The sequence below is a fragment of the Sander lucioperca genome, chromosome 24, assembly GCF_008315115.2.
Source record: "Sander lucioperca isolate FBNREF2018 chromosome 24, SLUC_FBN_1.2, whole genome shotgun sequence".
NCBI classification, from domain to species: Eukaryota; Metazoa; Chordata; class Actinopteri; order Perciformes; family Percidae; genus Sander; species Sander lucioperca.
In genome coordinates, this window is record NC_050196.1 from 2930394 (window position 1) to 2957479 (window position 27086).

Consider the following 27086-nt stretch of genomic DNA (forward strand, 5'->3'; position numbering starts at 1 on the left):
ACAGTGTAAAAGAATAAACCAAATGTCTCTATTTTTTGTCCTTACTTATTGCAACACATGCTTATTCTTCCATGTATGTCTGGTTCTGAAATTATTTTTTTATTTTTTTTTTATTTATTTATATATATATATATATATATATATATATATATATATATATATATATATATATTAGAGCTGTCAATCTTCCTCTATAATACCATTCAAATTTCATTTTTTTTATATTTGAATAATATTTGAATATTTAATGCTCAAATGCAGCCTTATTAACCGTTATTAATATGTACTACACTACTCAGGCTTATGCATTGTCAATGCCACTATAAGCATGTGGTTGTTGTTACACGTTCTGTCCACTAGAGGGACTTCTAACACTAGCCTGGTCTTGAAGGGGATGTACGTAATGGCGTATTGCACGCAACTTTGTTTACATTAATTTACCACCAGTAGCACGCAGCGACAAACACTAATCAACAGAGAACTCTGTAATGAAACATTATCTAACAAGTGTAGTGAAGCGGCTCTGTTGTACATGCTAACGGTGCTCGGATAGCACAATGACATCATGTTAGAAAGCACAGCCGAAACGATTTGTCATAAACTAAGTAACAATAGTGTTAGCTACGATGCTAAAGTAATTCATAACTAAGCCAACGGTGCTGTCACTACTATTTTAGTGATTTATAAGCAACCTGTTTCTTGCAGACTGTCACGTTATTGAGATTACAGCTATTTGAAGGTAATATATGTAGTCGAAGCTAACTCTGACAGCTGTAGTGCAGCTAACATTAACTTTAGCTTTCTCCATGAAGCTCCCAGCTAAGCTAACGTTACTATAACTCACAACGCAGTTAGGAAACAAGAATGCGGCAACTAATGTTAACATAAGCACTTTAGCTCATGTTAAAACTATTTCCCGTCCTTCTTCTGATTTCATGCTGCAGCCTGTCACTCCCCCAGGTACTAACGTTAGCTCCATGATGTTGTACTAACGTTACTCGGTACGTAACATTAGCTCAAACCTCACAATCTCTCGTGTTTCTCACTCCCGCTAACTTATTAACATAAGACGTGACATGAGTGACACATGCGGGTAGGCCAAGGCGAGGGAGATTAGCTAACGTTAACCAACATATTTATAAAAAAAAGTCACATTCAAATAGTAATTTCAGCATTTGAATAATATCAGTCTTACATTAATCTAATATTGAGCAAGAACAAAAGCTTATGCTGCCTCTTTGTACTTACGTAGCCACAGTAATGAGCAACATGTATGTGGCTCTGAAGAGGACGAATGAGCTGTAACATAGCCAGATGTTCCTCATTGTGTCCATGACAAACACACACACAGCCATCAGCAGGGAGAGGGCACACAGAGCCAGCTCACCCCACAGAGCCCAGCATACAGGCAGGTAGCCCACCAGCAGAGCTGCCAGAGCCCCTGTGGGCCAACAGAACAAAGAAAGACCATTAGAAATTGAGTTCATTAATACTTCACTTTAGTGACATCTGTATCCAAGTCCTGTTGGGCAGTCTGAAACCTAGGGTTAACAATTACAGGGAATGTAACTTTATCTCAAAGTATTTTCCAGTTTTACATATTTTTAACTCAATGAGTAAACTAAAAGTTAGCTAGTAATTAATGTCAGCCTACATTCATATTCAACGTGTTTCAGTTAATGCCATTCAACATAGCATATTAAAAGGAGAATTCCGGCCAATTCTGACGTTAATCTTGATCGCTATAAATATGCGTGTACTTTCGATTGAAAAAAAACCCGACCTGAATCGGTGCAGGCAACACGGAGAAGCTGCAGCTACGTGTACTCAGCTAAAACAGCAGCTGTCAGGTCAAGTTTTAAAATGTGTTTTTAGCTTTTTAACATGTTCGAAAATGTCATTACAAGTGCCTACCCATGTGCAGTGATTCCTTCCGAGGGAACACAGCAAGTCTGGCTGCAGTAGATGTGACAGAAAGGCATAAAAGTTGTGTTAATCCATACCTCTGTTGATTTCCTGTTTTTTCTGGTGAAGTCCACACTAGTCGATTGTCGAACTCATACAATCCAATATTCCAAAACGTATTTTTTCCACAAAAAAACGATTTGCCGTGTTTATGTCCATACTAATGAGAGCAAGGCTGTAACCTGACACCCCAGCTCAGCCAGCAGCAGCAGTTCAAAAGTTCAAGAGCTATTGAGCATGCACATGGGTAACTATAGCAACGGTGGAGAGCTGAGAGAGAGAGACGGAGCTTTGGGATAATAACGAGATAGTGTCAGTGTTTTTAGAATATCAACTCAGATGGATAGTTCATCCCAATCCGATGTGGAACACACAGAGTTTTTGGAGTTTGATGGTCGGGGTTATCTTTTCGAACCAGACGAAGAGTTATTGGCACAAGATCTTGTCGAGAGAAGGGCACAATCAGAGGAGCAGGCAGAGGCTGCTGCTTCAAGGCCACGACGTGCGGAGACATGGTGGTGCTCCTGTGGAAACTATATCGCAATGACCACCGAGGAAGAAAGCCTGTTCTGTAAGGAATGGGGTCTCATACAGGCTGTATGATGGTCTGGATGGGTCCCCAGAAAACGGACATTGTTTCGCCCATACAGAGAGGTTTCCCTATCTGATTTACAAGGATGTTCTGGAAGTGTTTTTTGTGTCCCGAAAGTAAATTGGAAGAAGCAACCTCAACCGGACGGACCAGATGGCCAGTTGTCTAATGAGCGCCTTGGCCGTGGCACCCGACTGGTAGTTACACGGGATTCAAAGAGGCAGAGGACATTTTCTGAGTCTAATACTGTGATTTCTAGTATTACTTTGTATTGTCATTACTAGGAATTAAAAAAAACAATTGCACAGTTCTATTACGAAAAAGTAAGAATATGTATATTGTACAAGTAAAGTTGAATAAGTAAATTGTAAGAATATGCATCTTGCACACTAATTTTCACTATTACTTTTTGCACTTTACATCCCACACCATGTGTACTTGTCTTGATATTATGTCTTATTTGTATATTTGTATTTTTGTATATTATTTTGATAGATATATATATATATATATATATATATACATACACTGTTGTCTCTATTGTACAGTATGTTACTAACACGTGTCTATTTGTTGAATGCATAGAGTTAACACCTACCAAAGTCAAATTCCTTGTGTATGTACGTATACTTGGCCAATAAATCTGATTCTGATTGTACAGTTCTATAATATATTGCAAACACCTGTCTGTTATCAGTGGTATTATCATTACTAGGAATAAGCAAAGCAATTACACAGTTATATTAGGAAATAGTAAGAATATGTATATTGTACAAGTAAACTTGAATAAATAAATTGTACAGTTATATAATATATTGCTAACACCTGCTGTTATCAGTGGTTTTTAGGGCTATCAAACAATTTTATTTTTTTTTAATCGCGATTAATCGCTGAAGTTCTATAGTTAATCGCATATTTTATTACATGATTAAAATTCTATTATTTTGCATTTCAGAACAGTTTAAGTGCATATTAACTATCGAAAGCAATTTTTACCAGTGTATCTTGATTGGGAATCAAATGAATGCAAAGAAAGTGACTTTATGAACTTGATTTTAAGATTTGTAATTATTTATTTACTGTAAACAAAAGAAAAATGTTCTTGCACAATTCCTCCAAGTACCTAACTAAAAAACAAAAAATCCCTATCCTTACTAGAGTCAATATAGTGTTTAGTAACTCCTAAATAATGTTGATTACTCACTGACGTCCAGTGATCACCGGTTAATGAGACGGCATTTGCAGCACTTTGCAGCTGTTCCACTGTGGCTGCTTTCTCCGTGTCGTACAGGCTGTGTATCCGTGAAAACTACTGTCCCCCTCGACGGCAACGAGACAGGTCAACTGTACTACGTCTTTAAGACCCGAGTCCTCTACGATGCTGACAGGTCTGCAGCTAGTTGCCACCCGTTTCGCAAGAGCTGTAGTAATTTCTTGGGATTTGGTTTCATCCACAGGTCGGCAAGTAGCAGCATGCTAGCGGGTAGCATCACGTTAACTGTACTACTATGCTTAGCTCCGTATGTGCTAGCTCAAGCTTGACGTGCTTCGGTGATATTTTAATTCCTCTTTACACAATGCGCATATGGCTTTCGACTTGTCTACGAGCCGTCCGGGAGTTTTGGAAAATAAAAAGCGCCATTCAGGATTTCATTGCTGCTGTCTTTCTCCATCATGCCTGCAGCCTGCAGATGTGTTACGAGGAAATGGCAGCTTGATGATAAGTAACGGTGCTGCAAAGGGTCAAAATAGTAGCCTGTTAGGCATGTTAATAAATGCCGGCATGCAATTAATGCGATTAAAAAAAATTAATTGTGTCAGCCCTTAATCGCATCGCGATTAACGCGTTAACGCTGACAGCCCTAGTGGTTTTATAATATAACAGTAGCCTACATATTCCGTTTGTGCTGCTTGACTACTTTTGTTGACTGCTTTTGTTGACTGCAAACAATCTCTCTCACGTAAAGTTCGCAAGGGAGTTTGCACATCAAGCTGAAGTGCAACCGGCCACAACTGTAAAATCTCCCAGTTGCGGAGGGGTAAGCGGTGAAAGCTCAAGCGCAAATATCTCTTCATTTGGTTGCCGCAATTTGGAAAGGCACAAACTCGAACCATTTTCTCATATTCCTCCTGATCTAACTCCAAGCTCCGTCTCTCTCTCAGCTGACAGTCTGTGAGTCTCCACCGTTGCTATAGTTACCTATGCGCATGCTCAATAGCTCTTGAACTTTTGAACTGCTGCTGGCTGAGCTGGGGTGTCAGGTTACAGCCTTGCTCTCATTAGTATGGACATAAACACGGCAAATCATTTTTTTGTGGAAAAAATACGTTTTGGAATATTGGATTGTATGAGTTCGACAATCGACTAGTGTGGACTTCCCCAGAAAGCAGGAAATCAACAGAGGTATGATTAACACAACTTTTATGCCTTTCTGTCACATCTACTGCAGCCAGACTCGCTGTGTTCCCTCGGAAGGAATCACTGCACATGGGTAGGCACTTGTAATGACATTTCGAACATGTTAAAAGGCTAAAAACACGTTTAAAAACTTGCCCCGACAGCTGCCGTTTTAGCTGAGTGGAAGCTCATACACGTAGCTGCAGCTTCTCTGTGTTGCCTGCACCGATTCAGGTCGGGTTTTTTTCAATCGAAAGTACACGCATATTTATAGCGATCAAGATTAACGTCAAAATTGGCCGGAATTCTCCTTTAACAAATTCGAAAAAAATTGTCTACATCTAAAAACAATGGCAACAGATCGTTTTTTAAATTAGATGAAGTGGCAACCCTTTTTGGCACCCTCACCTAGCACTGTGGACAGTGTCTCTACATAGCCATTGTAGATTTCATAGTCCTGGGATGGACGAACGTTCTCCCATAATGCTTGAGTGTAGTTGATGACCTGGAAGTAGCCGCACGTGGCCAGTGCCCACCACAGCGACCAGGCAAGCAGGGGCTGATACCTGTAGCACTGCAGGAAGTCATCAAACAGTATCCGTAACACCTCCACAAGACCACTGTTATGGCTTCCTGTCTTAAAGGACCTGGACATCTGCATGGAGAATGAGAGAGGTCAAACATGGCCAAGTGACTAAGTGTGTCACAAATACAGTTATTGACATTTTAACAGATGACTCCCTATCATGACCCTGCTGTGACCAGAAAAAAAAAGATTGTCACTCACTGTGGAGACATCCTGGCTGTTTAGAGGCAATTCACTCTCTGAATCCACAGCCTTTTCCAACAGTGTTGTGCTGCTGTGTGGCCTCTCCTCTGCTGGTCCTGGACTCTTGTGGAAGAACAAGCTCCTCTTGGGCATGGGTAGAAACCAGGAAGCAACACAGGCCACAGCGGCTGATGTCAGAGTGATGATGACGAGGTGGACCAGCTGAACTTTGGCCACAGAGAGCAGGAGCTGACCAATCAGAGATCCAGCAGCTGATCCAAACAGAGCAATGCTGCGGCAGTAACCCGTCACTCTCTGGTAGTGTGCCGGCTCCACGACGCTGTAGATGTAGGAGTAGTAGGCCACCTCCGAGGCCGTGGCCAGCCCAAAAAAACACTCCAGGAGCTGCATGGTCAGCATGCCCTGTGTCTTTAGCAACATAACATAGGTAACTACTAAGCTTATGGCCTGCAGGACCAATACAGGCTTATAACAGAGGTAGTCAGTGGCTAGGAAGATGGGAAACAGCAACACCAGGTAGGAATACGTCCAAATTGGATAGATTTCATTGACGACCTGCAGATAACAGATAAAAAATGACAGTAGTAAGATTTCAATTCCATTAAATTTACTTTAGTAGTTGTAGACAGTTTGTTTCTTTGTACTGTAGACCTGTCTAACTGATTCCAGACTGTAAATTACAAGACACCTCGGCCTGCCAGGAGGGTGCATGACTCTGCAAAGACACTGAAGCCATTTACTGGCCTGAGAAATCAACTGTTCTTATCAAATTTGATATCTAGCCTTCTGTATGGGAGTGTACCTCCTAAAGCTACGTTATTATCATATTCTGTAGACCAGGTCGTGAAAATATGCTAAAGCATTTTGTAATACCCTGATAGACTGTTTTTATGCTTTTAAAGGAAGTAGGGATATGGCTGAAGGAGACACATCTGTACTGATTACACCGATCAATTCGACACGTGTTTTTTACACAAAGAAAGAAGTAAGTACTTTAGATTTAGGCAACAGTTTGGAAAAGATTGTGGGTCAGTTGAAATCAGCTGATCTCTTATTATGACCATGAAAGCTGTGTTATTCAACAGAACTGCACAGAAATAAAGCATTGTGTTGATCACACTTTAGGTTTTTATGTAAAAGTATTTTTAAGCGAGCCAACCAGTGACTGTTTATAATCAGAAAACTGAGGAGCTTTAGTGTTCGTCAACACATACTAGAGATGGCATACAGGGGCCTGTTAGAAAGCATTTTACAGTTTAATATAACAGCTTGGTATGGCAACCTGAACGTGAAAGACAAAAACATGCTTTTCAAAATTGTTAATGTAGCAGGGAAGGTAATTGGGCAATTGGGTAATTGAGCGCACGTGAACGAGCCACTGACCCTGCCTTGCCTCCTCCCATAAATTACTGTGCAAATGACTATACATGTGCCCCTGACGTCATTCTTCGTCGTATCACAACGGGTAATCCCGCTGTAGACAAAAAAAAAACGTCATCAACTGTGAGATTAAGGTTCTGATCAAGGAGGTGGAGGCAAGGAAGAAATGTTTATCTTGGTTTGTCATCTAGGATGAGCAATAAAAGAAAATCTGCAGAGTGGCAAATGGTGACAGGGCAGTGAATGCAAAAAAATGGTTTGATGTCGAAGTGGAAATAAAGAGAAGAGTGGCGGCACCACACAACATGCAGGAATGAGATTGGTAATGGGAATAGATATGGCGTGATAGGAATAACTGAACATATTAGGATGTGTTATTAGGTGTTTTTGGTTCTTGGTGGAGGATCAGAATGAGGTAATGCCTTGGTATAAAACAGAAGAGTTTTGAGTAAGGTTCAGATCCTTCTCTGCAGAGACGTGTCTCAGTTCTCCTATGTAAATAAAGAGATTGTATTAACCCATCTAAGGCTTCAAGAGTTTTGTGAATTGAATATTAAATTATACAGTATACTGTACTTTTCACTGCTAAAAATCACACTAAGACAACTGAACACTGACAATAGTGCTGCCAGTTGACTTGTCATAGATTATGGCTGCACTCAATGATTCTGGTTGAGATAACTTTTGTTATGATTTGGCACCATAAATATTTATGTTTATATATATCCATCCATCCATCTTTGTCCGCTTATCCGGGGTCGGGTTGTGGGGGCAGCAGCTCCAGCAGGGGACCCCAAACTTCCCTTTCCTGAGCCACATTAACCAGCTCTGACTGGGGGATCCCGAGGCGTTCCCAGGGCAGGTTGGAGATATAATCCCTCCACCTAGTCCTGGGTCTTCCCCGAGGCATCCTCCCAGCTGGACCTGCCTGGAACACCTCCCTAGGGAGGCGGCCAGGGGGCATCCCTACCAGATGCCCAAAACCACCTCAACTGGCTCCTTTCGACGCAAAGGAGTAGCGGCTCTAGTCCGAGCTCCTCATGAATGACTGAGCTTCTCACCCTATCTCTAAGGGAGACACCAACCACCCTCCTGAGGGAACCCATTTCGGCCTTTGCCTTCTGGCTCAGCTCTCTTTTTGTCACAATGGTGCGATAAATTGAATGTAATACCGTATTTGAATGTAACGCACCCACTGCGCCGATTTACCGACCAATCTCCCGCTCCATTGTCCCCTCACTCGCGAACAAGACCCCAAGGTACTTGAACTCCTTCACTTGGGGTAAGGACTCATTCCCTACCTGGAGTAGGCACTCCATCGGTTTCCTGCTGAGAACCATGGCCTCAGATTTAGAGGCGCTGATCCTCATCCCAGCCGCTTCACACTCGTCTGCGAACCGATCCAGTGAGTGCTGAAGGTCACGGCCTTATGATGCAATCAAGATAGGGCTGCATGATTATTCTGATCGCAATTTCACTAAAATTGTGCGATTTAAGTAAACAAAAAGGTGTGCTGTGTGCGTGACACTCTGTGTGCACTGCAGTCTCCAGGTTGTAACATCCTTCACTTTAGCGACCAGTATCAGATGAAGCCACTGTGTCTTAAGGCCCTGACACACCAACCAGACGGGCCGACCTTCGGCAGAAAAGCCAGTCGGACTGATCAGTCGGGTCCCGAGGTCCAAAAAATGCCTCAGAACACACTGAGGCGACGCCGACTTGAGCGTGCGCGCTACGTCTCCATAGCAGCAGGCGGCGCTGCTCTGTATTGTTTCCATTAACAGTCTGATTATTTCCCAGAAAATGAGAACCGGCAGCTGAGTGGACGAACGCGTCACATGGTTCTTTTTTCTCCGGAAATTCACAGCCATATTGTCATCGCGGCTTGTTTAGAATACGATCTCATATTGTACTAAAATAGTTCACCGAAACGTGTTTCTGAAAACATTTTAAGCGAGAAATAGGCCATGCAGTTGCTGAATCTGTCTTCATTTCAGATTGACAAAGGTCAGTTTAAAAGATTTGTCAGATTTTGAGCGGCTCATCCGCTCCCCATTTCCGGGTGAGTCCCGACTGCCCTGTCCCCGACTGAACATGTCGGGTCTGCCCAAATGAATGCCGACGGCTCCTCAGACGGCCGACGGCACGGGACACACGGAACAGACTCGAGTCACGGACCTCAACAGATGGCCCGACGCCCGATTATCGGGCTGGTGTGTCTTCTCTCTTAAGAAACTTGGTGCTTACTGTTAACTTACTCTACATCGTCATTGCCATCTCTTTTTCCTGTCGCTTTTCTCTCACACAGCCGATACGCTAACGCTGGGTTTCCAGAGGCAGCGTTTTTCAACTGCAACTGGATTCCAAGCAGAGTTGTGTCACCACAACATGATGCCGACAAGTAGTTGTTGGTGTTGATATGCGTTTTCAGGACAGTTTTTGGGAAGATGATAGAAACGTTTTTAGCCTTGTATCACTTACAATGCACTGAATTATTAGCTGATTTATAAAAAAAAATGTTAGATTTTATATCTATACCTATCTATAAAATGACTTGAAGATGAAGATACTATACAAAAATACTAACTTAACCTTGTATTTTCCCCCTTTTTTAGTCATTAAGTCTGATAGCTGAAAAGAAAACCACCCCCTTATGGCAGCGCTTCACCCAGCCAACACCAGGGAAGGCCAAATGCAATATATGTAGCAAGTTGGTAAGCATGGGGGCTGAGAAAGGTAGAAGTAAAAATACTACAAACCTGTGGAATCACCTGAAGGCAAACCACCTCCAGGATTACAAAGAGGCAGTAAAAGAAAAAGATGCAGCGGCTGCTGCTGCTGCTTCCGCCAATCTCAGTCAGCCTCAGAAAATGGCAGAATTCTGACCAGAGGTAAAAAAAAAAAATTTATAAACAAATACTTGAAATGATTGCTACAGACAACCAGCCATTTACAGTGGTCTCGGATGTTGGCTTTCGGCGTTTGATTGCAACACTGGAACCTGGAGTATAGCCTCAAGACTGAAAAATACTACTGCACAGACATGCTGGAAAACATAATGAAAGGTGTGGAGATGAAAATCAAAACACTGATCACCTCAGAGAATGCTGGCCCTCATTTGTCGTTCACGACAGACTTGGTCTGGGGAGACGGAGTCATTGATAAGTCTAACATGCCATTTCATTAATAGTGAATGGGAAAGAAAACAAGTGGTACTAAATGTTAAGGTCATGTCTGGCTCCCACACTGGGGAATACATCAGCGAGGTGCTCCTAAGCATGTTGAAACATTGGGACATCACCCACATCAGAGTTGTGCTTGTGCTCCTAGACAGTGGTGCTAATATGATTAAAGGCCTCAGATTGGCAGAAATACCAGATCTCAGCTGCAGTGCACACACATTACAGCTTGTGATAAACGAGGGTATCAGCAGTCAGAGAGCAGTGGGGGACATTATCGCCAAGTTAAAGACATTCAGCCACTCTGTGCTCGCAAAACAGCGTCTGAGAGACATTCAAGAAGAACTTGACCTCCCCCAGCACTGCATAATTCAGGCTGTTCCCACCCGTTGGAACTCCATGTTACACCTGTTGCAGAGGATGCTGGAGCAGAAGCGTGCCCTGAACATCTATGCAGGAGAACATGGAAAGTTTACAACCCCAACTGCAGACCAGTGGGCCCTCGTCTCAAATTTGACCGAGACACTGGGCCCCATTGAGGAAGTCACTTTTGAGATGAGTAAGGCAGAGGCATGCATCTCCTGCGTCATTCCCAGCATTGCTGTGCTGAAGATGGTGCTTCAGGCAGAGGGTCCCACTATGAGGAGTATCAAAACACTCAGGGAAACCATGTTTCAAAGCTTGGAGAGGAGATTTTCAAAAGATGGAGACCAAATGTTTGGTGCTGGCGACGCTGCTGGATCCTCGCTATAAGGGTCAAATCTTTGCAGTGGAGACACTGAGCAAGGCCAAAGAATGGGTGAAAGAAGAGCACACCATCGTGTCTGAACAGCGCAAAACAGCCACCACTGGAGTCCAAGAATCAGATCAGAAACGGAGACGGGTGGAAGAGGAGGAGGAGGAAGAGGAAGAACAACCCAGTCCCTCTGGTCTTCTTGAACAGATGTACGCAAACATTGTGGGAGCACATGGTGGAACTCATGCTGAAGAAAATGATGATCAACACATCACTGAGCAGCTGGATCAGAGAGCCACTGATTGACAGACAGACTAGTCTGCCACTAGAATGGTGGAAACAGAATGCATCCCGCCTATACCTTCTTGCACCACTTGCAAGAAAATTCCTCTGTCCACCGCCCTCCTCTGTTCCCAGCGAGAGAATATTCAGTGAGATTGGGATTATCTATGACAAGAAGAGGAGCAGGCTCACAGGAGAACATGCAGAGTAGTTGTGTTTTCTGCACTACAACCTGCAGCTCTTAAACTGGGAGTATTAAGAACTTTCAGTGGGGAATGGGTGGGGTGAAGAAGACTCGTGATCTGGAAGTGGGATAATATTGGTGGAACTAAATATAATATTATGCACATTCCTTTTTGTATTGTTGTTTACAAATGTTCCTTCCCTCAGAAACGAGGAGATGGCACTGCTAAGTCAATTGCACTAAAGCAGATTAATTAATGCTGCTAACTTTTTATTCACTTAGTAACTTCAAGACTTTTTTTTATTTAAAATGATTAAGTAGCCATAGCAGAAGTGAAGATCCACTAAGATTTTTTGTGTTCAAGTGTTACTGTATACATTTTTATTCAGACCTAAAACAAAGAAATGCTGCTGGTTGCTACTGTGTGTCAGCACTACTATTGTTAAAATGGTTAATTTATTTTATTGTTCTCAGATGTTTGATGATGTTTGAAGTGCACTAAACTTTGTTTTTTCATTGAAAAGTTTATTTGACAAAGTTAAGTTTATTTTCTTTCTTTCTTCTTAGCCTTTTCGTTTATTTATACAATATATGTTTTTACATTATACATGTTTAATATAAGTATACAAGTGCAGATTGGTGTTCAAGTGTTCAATAAATGTTTTTGTTGAGAAATTTTGTGTATCTTAAGTACTTATTAATGTTAAATTTTATCTTTCAAATAGAGGTTAAAAACAAGCAAATATCGGCCAAAATAATCGGCAGCATATATCAGCCATCGGCCGACCCTGATTTCAAAAGATCGGCATCGGCCTGAAAAAACCCATATCGGTTGACCTCTACCGCTCTGTAAAAATTGACTCAACTTCAACTTTGGGAGAGCGGTGAACATCCGGGCACTTTGGGCGCCGTCAGCGATATTAGCTCACAACACTGTTCTCATAGGGAATGAATTGAATCGCTCCTCTCTGCTGTTATTTCAGCTGCCTGTGGAAACCCAACGTAATGATGTGTCCATCGTCAGCGTCATTTCCCCTTTTCCCATTCATTTCTATGGGAGCAGCCATGCAATGCATTCTGGTAGCGTTGCAGGGACTTTGGAGAAGCGGGGTGTTGAGTCGCCTGCTCCTCCAGGAGCGGCCGGCTAGGCTCGTTGCCTCTCAAAAGCTGACGAAAATCTTTTAAACTGACCTTTGTCAATCTAAAATGAAGACAGATTCAGCAACTGCATGGTCTATTTCTCTCTTAAAATGTTTTCAGAAAACACGTTTCGGTGAACTATTTTCGTGAAATACGAGATCGTATTCCAAATGAGCCACCATTATGGTCGGACGTGATGTGTTTGTCCAATCAGCTGCAGCCATCGCGGTTGTAGGAGGGTGGATACTGTTTGACTTCTTTGCTTGTCAGTGGTCAGTGAAGAGAAACTGGTGGCAAGCCCACTTAGCGTGCAATGCTGGGAAGCGGGGCAATCCCATCTGTGAAAACAACGCATATATGGACACGGACTACAAGTCTGACACCGCTCACCAACAGTCCCTCATCTCTCTTGCTTCACCACTGAGGCACTGACGTCACTCATCAGCGCCTGCTGTTCTCGCTTGTTGAATCTACGTTGAATCTGTCCTCTGAATTACGCTACTCCATGGATGTATTAAGCGCCATAGCGTCATAAAAATGTCCACAAAAGATATGACCAGTCAGTCTGCAGTAGGGCGTGTCGTGTATGGTCACATGAGTATCAGGCGTAAAGGGTTTCAGAGGTTGTACAAAGTATTATTGTATTGAAGAGCAGAACAGCTCCCCGGCTACGACAAATGTAGGCCACTAATCCTTACCTTTAGCCTTTAGCAAAACCCAGCTCTGTAAGACGTAAGGATAATACCAAGTTTTTTCCCAAAGTTGTGGTTATGCCGTGACAAAAGAGAGACCAAGAGCTCCGATGTGTGTCGGAGGTCTGAACTTTTGAACAAGGAAAATAAAGTTTATTAGACTCACCCACAGCAACTAACATTCCCATGGCATGGGACAACAGAATTCATGCAGCGTATTAAAAACACATAACAAGCAGCAGACACCGTGATGAAGGCACTTTAACACAGCAATAAAAAAGGGCACTGGTCAGATTCACATTATGACTTACACAGCAATAGAGCTTACAAATAAACACCAACTTATCACTGCCCAGAACTAAAGCCCCATACTTTTTTTCGGCGGGTCCACCCAGTAGAACCGAGACAGCCGTATATCGCTTGTCAGCGAATTAACGGAAAAACTGATCCTTCGAATGGCTGCGAAGGAAACAACTGAGTCGACTAAAGAAAAAGGGCGGTTCACGGTGTTGTTCTTCTCTTCTTGTGGAGAAACAGTGTTTCTTCCCTTCTGCAGGTTAGATGAAACACTGGTGGTACAGTGTTTCCACAGGATCCAGAACATGTTAAAGTGAACACAAAACAGTCTTGTTCACATCCAATGAGGTGAAAACTGCTAATTAAATTACAAACATTTGACTGAGTGAAATTCCTTCTTTAGCAATGTAGTTGCAGTGGAAAAGACAAAGAAGGGTAGCCTGCGCTGGCTTTTATCTGCTGGATCACATGACCAGGGACCCTTGGAGTTTCCTTCAGTTCTTTCCAATGGAAAGCCAATTCAAACTAAAAGTAACACCTAGCTGAGAGACTTTTTGGCGCCTTTTGGCTTGGGCAGGCTGTGTTTCCTGCATGTATGCCTTTACTTTGTTAGAGGAGGCCATATGGCTGCAGAGTGTTCTTTGTTTAAAAATCCCACATTGTTCATATTCCAATATTACCTTCATCTACTATACATTAACCATCATTAAGTACCTCATACAAACCCACTTCAAAAAAGCCTAACTATAGTATATTGAGTTAAAAGTGTGAGTCAAATTTGTCGTAAAGTAAATCCTATTTCATGGGAAGCATTACCACATGATGTCATGGTTATGGTACCAAGTTTCATGTCGCTACCTTCTTCTAGCTCACAACAAATTAAGCAAAAGCATAACATGGCAGATAACAATGAATAAGCCACGCCCACTTGTACCCATATGTTACTTCATACTTGCCCCCAGAGTATGTGCACCAAATTTGGTGAGCTTCTGTCCAAGTTTTGAGGTACACATTTTTGGTATTAGTAGTGCCCCCTATGGGCTGGGCTCAAATTGCTTTGGTAGGTCTATTTTCACACACAGACTGAAAATATCTACCTTGATACTTAGTTTTATGATGTTTGACCAAATTGTTAGAGTTACATTAATTTCCTGAAAATGTTTATTGTTAAATATCTTGAAAACCAAATCCGATATCAACAAGCTTTATACAAGTTTTGATCAGCTTCATCCAATGATGATCTACAGAAAATTTGGTAACAATGTGACCTACTGTTTGGGAGGAGATGTCAAGAATGTGGTTGTGGTCGAATAGTCCTTTTTGCTTAGGAAGGTTTCTTACGGAGTGAAATGACCCGCAAGTATTGTGTGGCAAGTGGCAGCCATGATAAGAGCCATTCCAATTAGAGGTTAGATGGGCCCAAAAAATCAAGTCCGACCCTATCCGAGCACGTTGTGTCCGACACATTAACTGTAATTATGAGCCTGAGCCCGATTTAAACCCGACAATTTTTTAATACATGGGCTGTTATAACTGACGTTCTCAACTACAATTCCGTGTTGTTTGAACTACAGAAATCTGTTTAGAATTATCTTAATAAATACCGGTAATGCAACAAGGACAAAGCATGTAAACTGCGCTATTTGTTTATTCAGAATGGAATGGATCGCAAATGGATCTGAATGAAGAAACGTAACTCGACCCTAGCTCCCTCAGCCGAATAGTGTGGGTAACAGATCAAGGCAGCAACATAATCAAAGCCCTGGAACCATATAGGAGACTTTCTTGTCTCGATCACCTAATTAATACTGTCCTTCGCCACAGTCTGCATGCTGACGCACTGGCCGACAACAGTGCTGGAGATGGGGGAGACACGATTTACCTCACACTCAAGTCAGTGCAGGACATAGCCTACACCCAGAACTACGGGAGAAGTTGGACTCAATTGACCAATCTGATTGGTAGAGTGCTAACCTCCAAGCCTGCTCCTTGTCTACTAGGTGTTGCGATACCACTTGTGACATCACCCAGATAATAGCTCCCTGAGATCAGAAACTGCCTATGGTATCAAAGGTTCTAAATTCGAGCCCCTGGTGTTGCATACTGTATATATAATCAGGCATTGTGATGTGGACAACTGCCCTGCATATTTTAAATGTGTGTCTGCATTAACACACCTGATTCTGATAACAATCAGTCCAGTTCCAGTTTAGGAAAGTCATATTATTGAGTCAACATAGGCTGACTCAATAAAATATAATCATATCACTTCCCACGCAAAGGCTGTGATTTATAAAAAACAAACTTGACAGCAGAATGCGCGGTCCTCCACGCAAACTCTGACCCATGCGTACGCACATTTTGGAGACAATGGGAATTGGCGACGCATATGGTGAGGTGGTGAACTGATGTCAGACTGCAGAATGTACACGTGGGAATAACGCTTACTCATAATATTTTCAAGTATTGATGCCTCACGCACATTTTTTCACTCCACATCATCCATGTTATCATGAAGAATAAATCCAGCAGTGTTATTTGTGCTTGTACTGAGTTAGAATTGTTCCATAAACACCTTTAAAATCTGACTCAAATCTTTAATAAAAATTTGTTCTTAATGTTTAATCGGCGCTGTCTCACGGTCACATTGTCCGCTACGGAGCGCAGGAGGAGGAGATGGCCCGACTCCATGGAATACAGGATAGCATCAAATACCCTAGTATTAGATTAATATGGTGCATATATCATCAAATGTCAAAGTCTGGAAATACAGCCGTTAAGCTCTCGCGCAATCGTTACACTTAAGGTACTCGTTATCGGTCCGAACTTTAATACTGTTCGTGACAAAACCTGCATGAAGAAAAGTGTGTTTGCCTATTACACTTTTGTCTTTAAATTGTATCTCAGGGTAGGGGATACCACTAGCTGATGCTGTGATTTTGGCAAGGTGTTAACAATCACAAATTGTTGTAAACATAATGCAGTGACCCCCCGTGCGTAATGCTGCATGATGGCACTGCAGGAGGACTATGCCAATGGAAGAATCGGGAGAGAAAGAGCCTTCAGGGACCATGAGGCTAATATGCCGATTTAAATTCCCTAAAGCTGTGCTCTTGGATCTATGTACTTAATTGGGTCCAGTAGAGAGGGCAACGCGCCGGAACCGTGCCATCCCGGTCCAAATACAGGTCCTCGCCACTCTGGGGGCCACCAGCTGTTTCCAGAGGGAAATGGCAGACAGCTACGTGTTTTTTTATATAAATATTATATATAATCTTCACCTTTATCACTAAGGCCTGTTTGGATATAATACATAGTTCTGTTGAATCTAGGTCTGGTATATCGAAGCTGTCCCCGAGTGCCGAAATGCCTCATGACGTTTAAAGGGGTTAAGGAAAAGTGGTTAGTAAAAGAAAAAGGAGGTCATTTTTGACTGTTCGACCACAGCCTGTGTTTTTCAAGAAATCCAAAATGGTCCATTTATGGTCCAAGAGGCTTTTTTGTAAATCAGATTGAGCTGGACTTATGTGTCAAAATTCAGGTCAATCGGATTTATGGTGTCAGGGGCGTGGCCTTCCCAAAATCAGATTTTAAAGCCTTAATTAGAGCTTCACCATCTGGCCAATTGGCCTAATATTTCTTGGGAACCGAATGCACATATTTTCCAGTCAGATTTACTTAAAAATGAGTTAAGAGTTTCTGCATTTACTTAAACTGCTTTGACTTACAGTACAGTAGATAGCCAAAAATCTGCTTTTTCACCTAAACCAATTTTTCCAAGACTTTAGATACAGTACAAAGCATGGATATCTTGACAGTAATTTGCCACCTTAGTATGGGCTAGCGTTGGTAATGTCATTCAGGGCAACAAAAGATTTATTACTGCTACTTTTTTTCTAGGCTAGCTTACAACTTGGTGGAGGTAATTATTTAAGGATTAACCAGAAATTCCAAAGGATCCGACCATTTTTAATGAGGGATTATTCTGTCTGTGGAAAGTTTGTATGGGCCTGTTGTTGGGGCTAGCGTCACAAAACAGACAAAAAAGGACTGAGCCTTTACAAGACACACAGCTGTATTATTATGAAGCCATCTACCAAACAACAGTTTTATATAGGGATAGAAATATGGAACTTAATATGGAATTGGGTAAGTAGCTTGATCCAACTGTAACAGATAACTGACAACAACAAATTGTCACTAGGGATGTCCTGATCCCAAGTATCAGATTGTAGCCGATATGGCTATTTTTTAACCGATCGGGGGTCTGCATTACCCCAATTACCTTACTCCGATCATTTACATCAGGCTGTGATCGCTGCCTTTAATCTAGGGCTGCAGCTATCAATTCTTTTAGTAATCAAGTATTCTACCGATTATTCCATCGATTGATTGAGTAATCGGATAAGAAATACTTTTGCTTTGTAGTAAACAGCAATAGTAAATATACAAAAGAGAGGTTTCCTTTTTTTACAAAAAGCAACATTTTATTGCCAAATTGCATACAATAACAGGAATAGATGCTAATATTTTTAAGCATAGCTGCATGGACCACCAAGACCCTTAAAAAAAAAGAAGTACATTTTTGGTGGCCCTCTTCTTGCCTCTGGCTCCTTGCACTGGATATGCAAAAGAGCTGTTCACTAACCCGAGGGTAAATGTGACGGTACAAAGCTTACAGCAGGTCCATTCAACTATACTGTTGTGGGGGCCACATTTTCAGAAGCCTAATACTGAGTGAGGAGAAAGAATAAAGAATGCAGACATCACTGACATGGTCCGATGACGTCATTCACGTGCATATTAAGTAGCCATGAGGTTGACCGCTCCAGGGGGGAGGGGCTGGTTTGTCTCCGGCAGCAGCTAAGTTTACAAACAATTGTCCAAATTTCAAGATTATTAGCAAACTAATAAACAGTTAGACTACAAACCGACAGCTTTCGTTTTAAAAATTGTTTGTAAAACATCGCTATTTGCAGAGTTGCATGCTGTAGTTGTGTAAAACAACGCGGTGCACGAGAGCAGCAGAAGTATGTTACCTTGTGTCGGGTTCGTTCCGTGGAATGTATGAGTACACTGGATGTTTTCTACTGAGATGATGTAGCAGTATGTTTGCAGTTTTAAATGATCCCAAACTTTCTCTCTCGCCTGTCTCTTCTCTTAGCCCCTCACTATTTTCGCTGTTTTCCTTCATTTGTAATCTGCACCATCAGTCTTGTGTCCACAGAAGCGTCAGCCCGTTGTGCGCTAGTAATAATCATCCGTGCGGAAACACAGTGAGCCGTACAACGTTAGTTACATTGATTAAACGAAGCTTTGAGGCAATGAATTTTGCATCAAGGATTTTTTGTAATAGAGTTATTCGAGTTACTCGAGTTACTCGAGGAATCGTTTCAGCACTACTTTAATCACAAACGCCCTGACAGAAACACCACCAGAATGCCTGGATGCCGGCACTTTCAAACCAAGATGGTGCACGGCCACTCACCAGTGTCTGTCCAGAGGGTGTCTTGTAGGTTGCCAGCTCTTAGCAACAAGTAAAAAAGTCTGTCTTTCTTAGTCATCCGTTTTACAGAAGTGGATTACTTCAATTCTCCACAATTCTTCCGTGATTCCACCAGGAAACTACGCTTACAGGCCGTTATTTCCTGGAGCCGACATCGGTAATCAATAGTAATCAAAGATTGATTATTAAGCGCAAGAGCGTCACTAAATTTAGTTTTCGTTGTCCAGCGGGAGACTGTTTAGAGACCGTTTATGTTTTGGTTGGGGGTTTGCTGGGATCCTAAAGAGAACTGTTTTGGTGTTGAGAGAAAAGACTCATTTGCTGCACTAAGTTAAATGTATTAAGGTTAAGACATATTTTAGTTAGTTTACTTAAAATGCTCATAATATGCAAATTTTCAGGTTCATAATTGTATTTAGAGGTTATATCAGAATAAGTTTACATGATTTAATTTAAAAAAAAAAAAACACCATATTTTTGTTGTACTGCACATTGCTGCAGATCCTCTTTTCACCCTGTGTGTTGAGCTCTCCGTTTTAGCTACGGAGTGAGGCATCACACTTCTATTCCCTCTTTGATTGGGAGTCGCACATGTGCAGTAGCTAGGTAAGGACTACTACCCAGTCAGAAGCAGAGTATGAGGGCGTGCCATGCTAGCAGCTAGGCAAGCATTATAACATGTGTTACAAAGTGACGCACGTTCGTCACGGAAGTAAAGGCTGGACTACAATAGAGCTGTTTGGAGCAGTTTGTGAACAGTGTTTTCTGTTGGAGATGGTAAGTGCCTTTGGGGTGGACTTTGGGCTTTTTCACTTTGTAAACCTATAACATGCACAAAAAAGATATATAACACAATAAAAGGAAAGGGAAAAGCCAAAAAGCATAATATGAGCACTTTAAGTTATTTCTGTAAACAAAAAAACGGTGTGCAGCTCTGTTATCTGAGCAACTAAAAGTATCGGATTGAGACTCAGTATCGGCAGATATTCAATATTTAAAAAAATCGGATCAGAGCTTCTCCTGGAACCATCACCTTATCGTGGTGGAGAGGTTTGTGTGTCCCTATGAACCTGAGGGCTGTGTTCTCTGGAGCTTTGTGCTCCTGGTAGGGTCTCCCAAGGCAAAGTGGTCTCAGGGGAGGGGCCAGACAAAGAATGGTTCAAAAACCCTATGAAAACGAGGTAGAGATGGAGTGACCCTGCCCGGAGGAAGCCCGGGGCCCCCGTCTGGAGCCAGGCCCAGATGGAGGGCCCGTCAGCGAGCGCCTGGTGGCCGGGTTTGCCACGGAGCCCGGCCGGGCACAGCCCGAAAAAGCTACGTGGCACCTCTCTCTCCAACCCATGGGCCCACCACCTATGGGAGGAACCGCTGGGGTTGGGTGCGCTGCCACATGGGTGGCAGTGAAGGTCAGGGGCCTCGACGGACCAGACCCGGGCAGCAGACGCTGGCTCTGGGGACGTGGAACGTCACCTCTCTGTGGGGGAAGGAGCCGGAACTTGTGCGGGAGGTGGAGCGCTACCAGTTGGATCTGGTGGGGCTTACCTCTACGCACAGTCTCGGTTCTGGAACCATACTCCTGGATAGGGGTTGGACTCTTTTCTTCTCCGGAGTTGCCCAGGGTGTGAGGCGCCGGGCGGGTGTGGGGATACTCACAAGCCCCCGGCTGAGCGCTGCTACGTTGGAGTTTACCCCGGTGGACGAGAGGGTCGCCTCCCTACGCCTGCGGGTTGTGGGGGGGAAAACTCTGACTGTTGTTTGTGCGTATGCACCAAACAAGAGCTCGGAGTATTCGGCCTTCTTGGAGACCTTGAATGGAGTCCTGTATGGGGCTCCAGTGGGGGACTCCATAGTTCTGCTGGGGGACTTCAACGCACACGTGGGAAATGATGGAGACACATGGAGAGGCATGATTGGGAGGAACGGCCTCCCTGATCTAAACCAGAGTGGTTGTTTGTTGTTGGACTTCTGTGCTAGTCATGGATTGTCTATAACGAACACCATGTTCGAACATAGGGATGCTCATAAGTGTACTTGGTACCAGAGCACCCTAGGCCAAAGGTCAATGATCGATTTTATAATCGTTTCATCTGATCTGAGGCCGTATGTTTTGGACACTCGGGTGAAGAGAGGGGCAGAGCTATCAACTGATCACCATCTGGTGGTGAGTTGGGTCAGAGGGTGTGGGAAGACTCTGGACAGACCTGGTAAGCCCAAACGGGTAGTGCGGGTAAATTGGGAACGTCTGGAGGAGGCCCCTGTCCGACAGACTTTCAACTCACACCTCCGGCTGAGCTTTTCGTGCATCCCTGTGGAGGATGGGGGCATTGAACCCGAGTGGACAATGTTCAAAGTTTCCATTGCTGAAGCTGCGGCGGGGAGCTGTGGTCTTAGGGTCTTAGGTGCCTCAAGGGGCGGTAACCCACGAACACCGTGGTGGACACCGGTGGTCAGGGAAGCCGTCCGACTGAAGAAGGAGTCTTTCCGGGATATGTTATCCCAGAGGACTCCGGAGGCAGTTGCAAGGTGCCGAAGGGCCCGAAGGGCTGCAGCCTCTGCCGTGAAAGAGGCAAAGCAGCGGGTGTGGGAGAAGTTCGGAGAAGACATGGAGAAGGACTTTCGGTCGGCACCAAGGTGCTTCTGGAAAACCGTTCGCCACCTCAGGAGGGGGAAGCGGGGAACCATCCAAGCTGTGTACAGTAAGGATGGGACGCTGTTGACCTCAAATGAGAAGGTAATAGGGCGGTGGAAGGAGCACTTTGAGGAACTCCTAAATCCGACTAATACGCCCTCTATGGTAGAGGCAGAGCTGGAGGATGATGGGGGATTGTCGTCAATTTCCCTGGTGGAAGTTGCTGAGGTAGTTAAACAACTCCACAGTGGCAAAGCCCCAGGGATTGATGAGATCCGTCCAGAAATGCTTAAAGCTCTGGGTGTGGAGGGGTTGTCTTGGTTGACACGCCTCTTCAACATTGCGTGGAAGTCGGGGACGGTGCCTAAGGAGTGGCAGACCGGGGTGGTGGTTCCCCTTTTCAAAAAGGGGGACCAGAGGGTGTGTGCCAATTACAGGGGTATCACACTTCTCAGCCTCCCCGGTAAAGTCTACTCCAAGGTGCTGGAAAGGAGGGTTCGGTCGATAGTCGAACCTCAGGTGGAAGAGGAACATGCGGATTCCGTCCTGGTCGTGGAACAACAGACCAGATCTTTACTCTCGCAAGGATCCTGGAGGGAGCCTGGGAGTATGCCCAACCGGTCTACATGTGCTTTGTGGATCTGGAGAAGGCGTATGACCGGGTCCCCCGGGAGATACTGTGGGAGGTGCTGCGGGAGTATGGGGTGAGGGGGTCCCTTCTCAGGGCCATCCAATCTCTGTACGACCAAAGCGAGAGCTGTGTCCGGGTTCTCGGCAGTAAGTCGGACTCGTTTTCAGGTGAGAGTTGGCCTCCGCCAGGGCTGCGCTTTGTCACCAATCCTGTTTGTAGTATTTATGGACAGGATATCGAGGCGTAGTCGGGGTGGAGAGGGGTTGCAGTTTGGTGAGCTGGGGATCTCATCACTGCTTTTTGCGGATGATGTGGTCCTGATGGCATCGTCGGCCTGTGACCTTCAGCACTCACTGGATCGGTTCGCAGCCGAGTGTGAAGCGGCTGGGATGAGGATCAGCACCTCTAAATCTGAGGCCATGGTTCTCAGCAGGAAACCGATGGAGTGCCTTCTCCAGGTAGGGAATGAGTCTTTACCCCAAGTGAAGGAGTTCAAGTACCTTGGGGTATTGTTCGCGAGTGAGGGGACAATGGAGCGGGAGATTGGTCGGAGAATCGGCACAGCGGGTGCGGTATTACACTCAATTTATCGCACCGTTGTGACGAAAAGAGAGCTGAGCCAGAAGGCAAAGCTCTCAATCTACCGGTCAGTTTTCGTTCCTACCCTCACCTATGGTCATGAAGGCTGGGTCATGACCGAAAGAACGAGATCCAGGGTACAAGCGGCCGAAATGGGTTTCCTCAGGAGGGTGGCTGGCGTCTCCCTTAGAGATAGGGTGAGAAGCTCAGTCATCCGTGAGGAGCTCGGAGTAGAGCCGCTGCTCCTTCGCGTCGAAAGGAGCCAGTTGAGGTGGTTCGGGCATCTGGTAAGGATGCCCCCTGGGCGCCTCCCTAGGGAGGTGTTCCAGGCACGTCCAGCTGGGAGGAGGCCTCGGGGAAGACCCAGGACTAGGTGGAGGGATTATATCTCCAACCTGGCCTGGGAACGCCTCGGGATCCCCCAGTCGGAGCTGGTTAATGTGGCTCGGGAAAGGGAAGTTTGGGGTCCCCTGCTGGAGCTGCTACCCCCGCGACCCGTTACCGGATAAGCGGAAGAAGATGGATGGATGGATGGATGGATCAGAGGTCAAAAAAGCTGATTAGGACATCCCTAGTTTATAAATGGTCAGACTGCATGCATCACCGCCACACAGCACACACTTTTAAGCACAAATATGGTAATAACACGTAAGACATTATAATCTAATAATGCTTAAAATGTATAATTGCGGCAACAAAAGGTGTGGTAATATGTTTTGGTGCACCTAAATGAAAAAGTTAGACAACAGTGCAATCAATGTAAAAAGTTAGTCTGGAGCACTGAGTTTGGCTAAATTTGAGAATAAAACAACATATTAAATAGCATAAATTTAAAGTATTTCAAATACACAAATGCAAGCTTGTCTGTTTTTTCTGTCCAGCAAAATACAAATTTCAAAACACTCAAAATAAAATACGTATTTTAAATATATTTCATGGAAATCATCCAGGGGCCCCAACTTCCATACTAAGTGAGACAAACGAGAGTTTAATGGATTTATACTCTAAGTGTAAACTGTTTGCAGCACATGAGTGGGAACTCTCCTGAACTGTTGCTGAGAAATTCACCTTCTCTCCGGTGGGTTTGAGCATTAAATCCAAGAAACAGGTGCTTCACTCTCATAGACGACGCTGAAGTTGGCTTTTGACTCGCAGGGATTCGGCAGTTAAGGGGAAATTTAAGGGAAACCTAAAGCTGAAGTTAGCTTCCGATTCACAGGGAAACAGAGCGTAACTATCGGTAAGCAGGGTACGCGGTTGCTTACGGGCCCGGACCAATCAGGGGCCAACGTGACTGGAAGATATTGATTGACAGCCGGGGCCCCCTATCGCATTTTCATTACTCACGACAATCCCAGCAGTCCCACGTGCAGCCACTGACCAAGCGGGAGTGAGAACGAGTCAAATTAATTTCCTTGTTTCTGATATGAAAACGAGACCGTTCTCTTAATAAATCCATGGACGAGACACATGTGTGACTTGAACATCTCACATTTACCAACAAAACGTACAGCAAAATACCGTGCAAAGCGTTTCAGACCGTCCTGCCAACCTGTATACATTTTAACATCAATGTACGCTGTAACGATTTTTCACTACAAAGTCGCTGAAAGCTGCTGCTGTTTCAATCCTGTCGGCTCTCTGCAGCGGGCGGGGCTGCTGCTCCGTTCCCCCCACAACTGACGCGCACACACATACAAACACAAACACACACAATCACACATGGTGGATGCAGGAAAAAACGCAGATGAGACGTACAGGATGACCTAAATTGAGGACAGCTACGCTCGTTATTGTAAGTGCAATGATAAGTTAAAGTCTAATAAGTACTTTATCAAACCATATGAGTGTGTGTCCCAGCCCAGGATAGGAAATTAACTAACAATGTAAAGATCAACAAGCCACTGACAGTGACAGATATGTTCATATTTGATTCATTCAATAAATTTTTTGTCTTAAATCCAGCCATTTTCATATTATACCAACATTTGCAGCATCCTGAGCCTTTTTGGTAAAGTTCCTAGCCCAGAGTAATTAATTAATAGTAATAATTATTATTCTCCCCAAAACAAGTTTCCTTTTTATTTACTATACAAAAAAATTGCAACTTCTTTGCAACTTTCACTGTCTTCCGCAACTTCATTGCAACAAACATACAAAAGACATCGAAACTTTTATCGCAATTTTTTACATAAACTCCCGGGAAAACAGGCATTTTGGCCCGCAACAATTTCAAAAAAGGCTGCGAAATCCTGGAGGGACTGCCCTTGTGTGTTTTTTCATGTGTTATGGTGCGCATTCACCAGTGTTTTTTTGTTGTTGTGGTGCGTGTAGGCTACTCCTGATTTTGTCAGTCATCTCATCTCTTATATGCTGTGTCTCTATGATCCTATCCTGTCCTATTCATGGTAGCCTACTCATGGACATTGCGCGGTCATCACCTGCTGTAGTAGGGGGGCCCGCCTTGATAATCCTGCATAAGGGCCCGGTGTTGGCTTGTTACACCACTGCAGGGAAACATACCTTGCTGAGTGACTGATCCTCTGTTTTTTTTTACCTTTTACTGTAGGCTATTGAAAGTTTGTTAGTCATTAAGGTAAATTATGAATTATGTCTAAAACACACTTTTAGATTTCTTAAAGCGTTATTGTCTTTATGAGAACGCAATAAAGGGAGATTTCACAGTTAGATCCAGATCTGACAAGTCTAGGTGTAGGCCTAGTGGTTTTGGATCTGGACCTGGTCTAATGTGGTCTACATTTGGAAAAAAACTGAAATCTCCCTTTATTGCGTTCTCATAAAGACAAAAAAGCTTTCACAAATCTAAAAGTGTGTTTTTAGACATAATTAATAATTCAACTTAATGACTGACACGCTCTCAATACAGTAAGAGGTTCAAAAAACGGAGGATTAGTCACTCAGCAATGCAAGTTATGTTTCCCTGCTGAATCGGACGCTAACTTCAGCTTTAAGTTTTCCCTAAATGTCCCCTTAACCGCCAAATCGGAAGCTCCGAATCGGAAGCCAACTTCAGCGTCGTCTCTCATAGCCATCCAGAAAAGTGATAATAAGCAGTTAGTCTCTTGTGTGGCCGATCCTGCAGAAGAGCCTTCTAACATTTTTTTATTACTAGGACAGATTAAAGAAATTAACAATTTAATTCAAAGTGTCACGTAATTTGATTTAAAAAAAAACCGAACGATTGATAAATAGGAGGCACAAATTGGGTATCATTCTGCTGCGTTCTGTAACCTTTCAAATGTTTATTGTGTCAAATGTGACGCAAGGTCTTGTAAGCAGTTGGCAGCGCTCAGTCTTTAGTCAAGCAAGCAAACTCACCTGAGTCTCTGTCAGGTTCTTGTCTGGTCCCATGAGGTAGGCGGTGAGGAAAGGCTCCAACGGCCGGAGATTGGAAAAGAAGCCATACACACAGAGCAGAACAGTTGGGTTGAGCACAGACATGTTGGACTCACCAGCATTGCCTCGGCTCCACAACTAACTGCTACTTATTATAGTATAGAGAATCTTTGTTATTATACTGCTTACATACAGCTTCTTCTCTGGTGGCGAGTACGTTAATGGCCAGGCTTTGTACACTACCGCCACCAGCTGGTGTAAATATAGAGCAGAGGAGTAAAACAAGTTCTCTGAAAGACATTTTAACTTTTTTGTTTTACAATTTCCCAAAAATAAATGCAAAAAATAAAGGTCTAATATAGTATTGTTGGTTTTCCTGCATAGGTGTTTTGTCGTTTATGTAGGCCTACCTAGGTAGAACCTAGGGGGATTTGTTCCCCAATAAATACACAAATAGCATTCGGTTTGCAATATTTGGGAAACTCTTTGATTAATGTACATTACTTAATGTTCATGAACAAAAATGTTCAAGTGTTACCACTGAGCAAGTCACATCAGGAGACTGGACCAACAGGCAATACAGAGTGAATATTTAATCCAATCAATTTAAAGTAGAATGGGAGCCAGAGCCTTCAGCAAATCAGGCTCCTCTCCTGTGGAACCAGCTTTCAGTCTGGGTTTGGGAGGCAGACACCATCCCCACATTTAAGAGTAAACTTAAAACTCTCCTCTTTGATAAAGCTTATACT

The 27086-nt window shown here is 43.6% G+C and overlaps 1 protein-coding gene and 1 long non-coding RNA gene across 2 annotated transcripts; both read right to left on the reverse strand.

Annotated features, from left to right (window-relative positions):
• Positions 1 to 1197: 1197 nt before the first annotated feature.
• slc19a2 (solute carrier family 19 member 2) lies at positions 1198 to 26558 on the reverse strand. The gene is made up of 4 exons (XM_031302400.2): positions 26320 to 26558; positions 5743 to 6300; positions 5364 to 5610; positions 1198 to 1441 (listed from the first exon to the last, which is right to left on the reverse strand). Exons 1-4 carry the CDS (start codon positions 26440 to 26442, stop codon positions 1245 to 1247), a joined length of 1125 nt encoding a protein of 374 aa, XP_031158260.2. The 5' UTR covers positions 26443 to 26558; the 3' UTR covers positions 1198 to 1244.
• LOC116051797 lies at positions 9645 to 11985 on the reverse strand. The gene is made up of 3 exons (XR_004105445.2): positions 11905 to 11985; positions 10752 to 10753; positions 9645 to 9876 (listed from the first exon to the last, which is right to left on the reverse strand). It is a non-coding gene; the product is annotated as an uncharacterized LOC116051797 (long non-coding RNA).
• Positions 26559 to 27086: the final 528 nt, after the last annotated feature.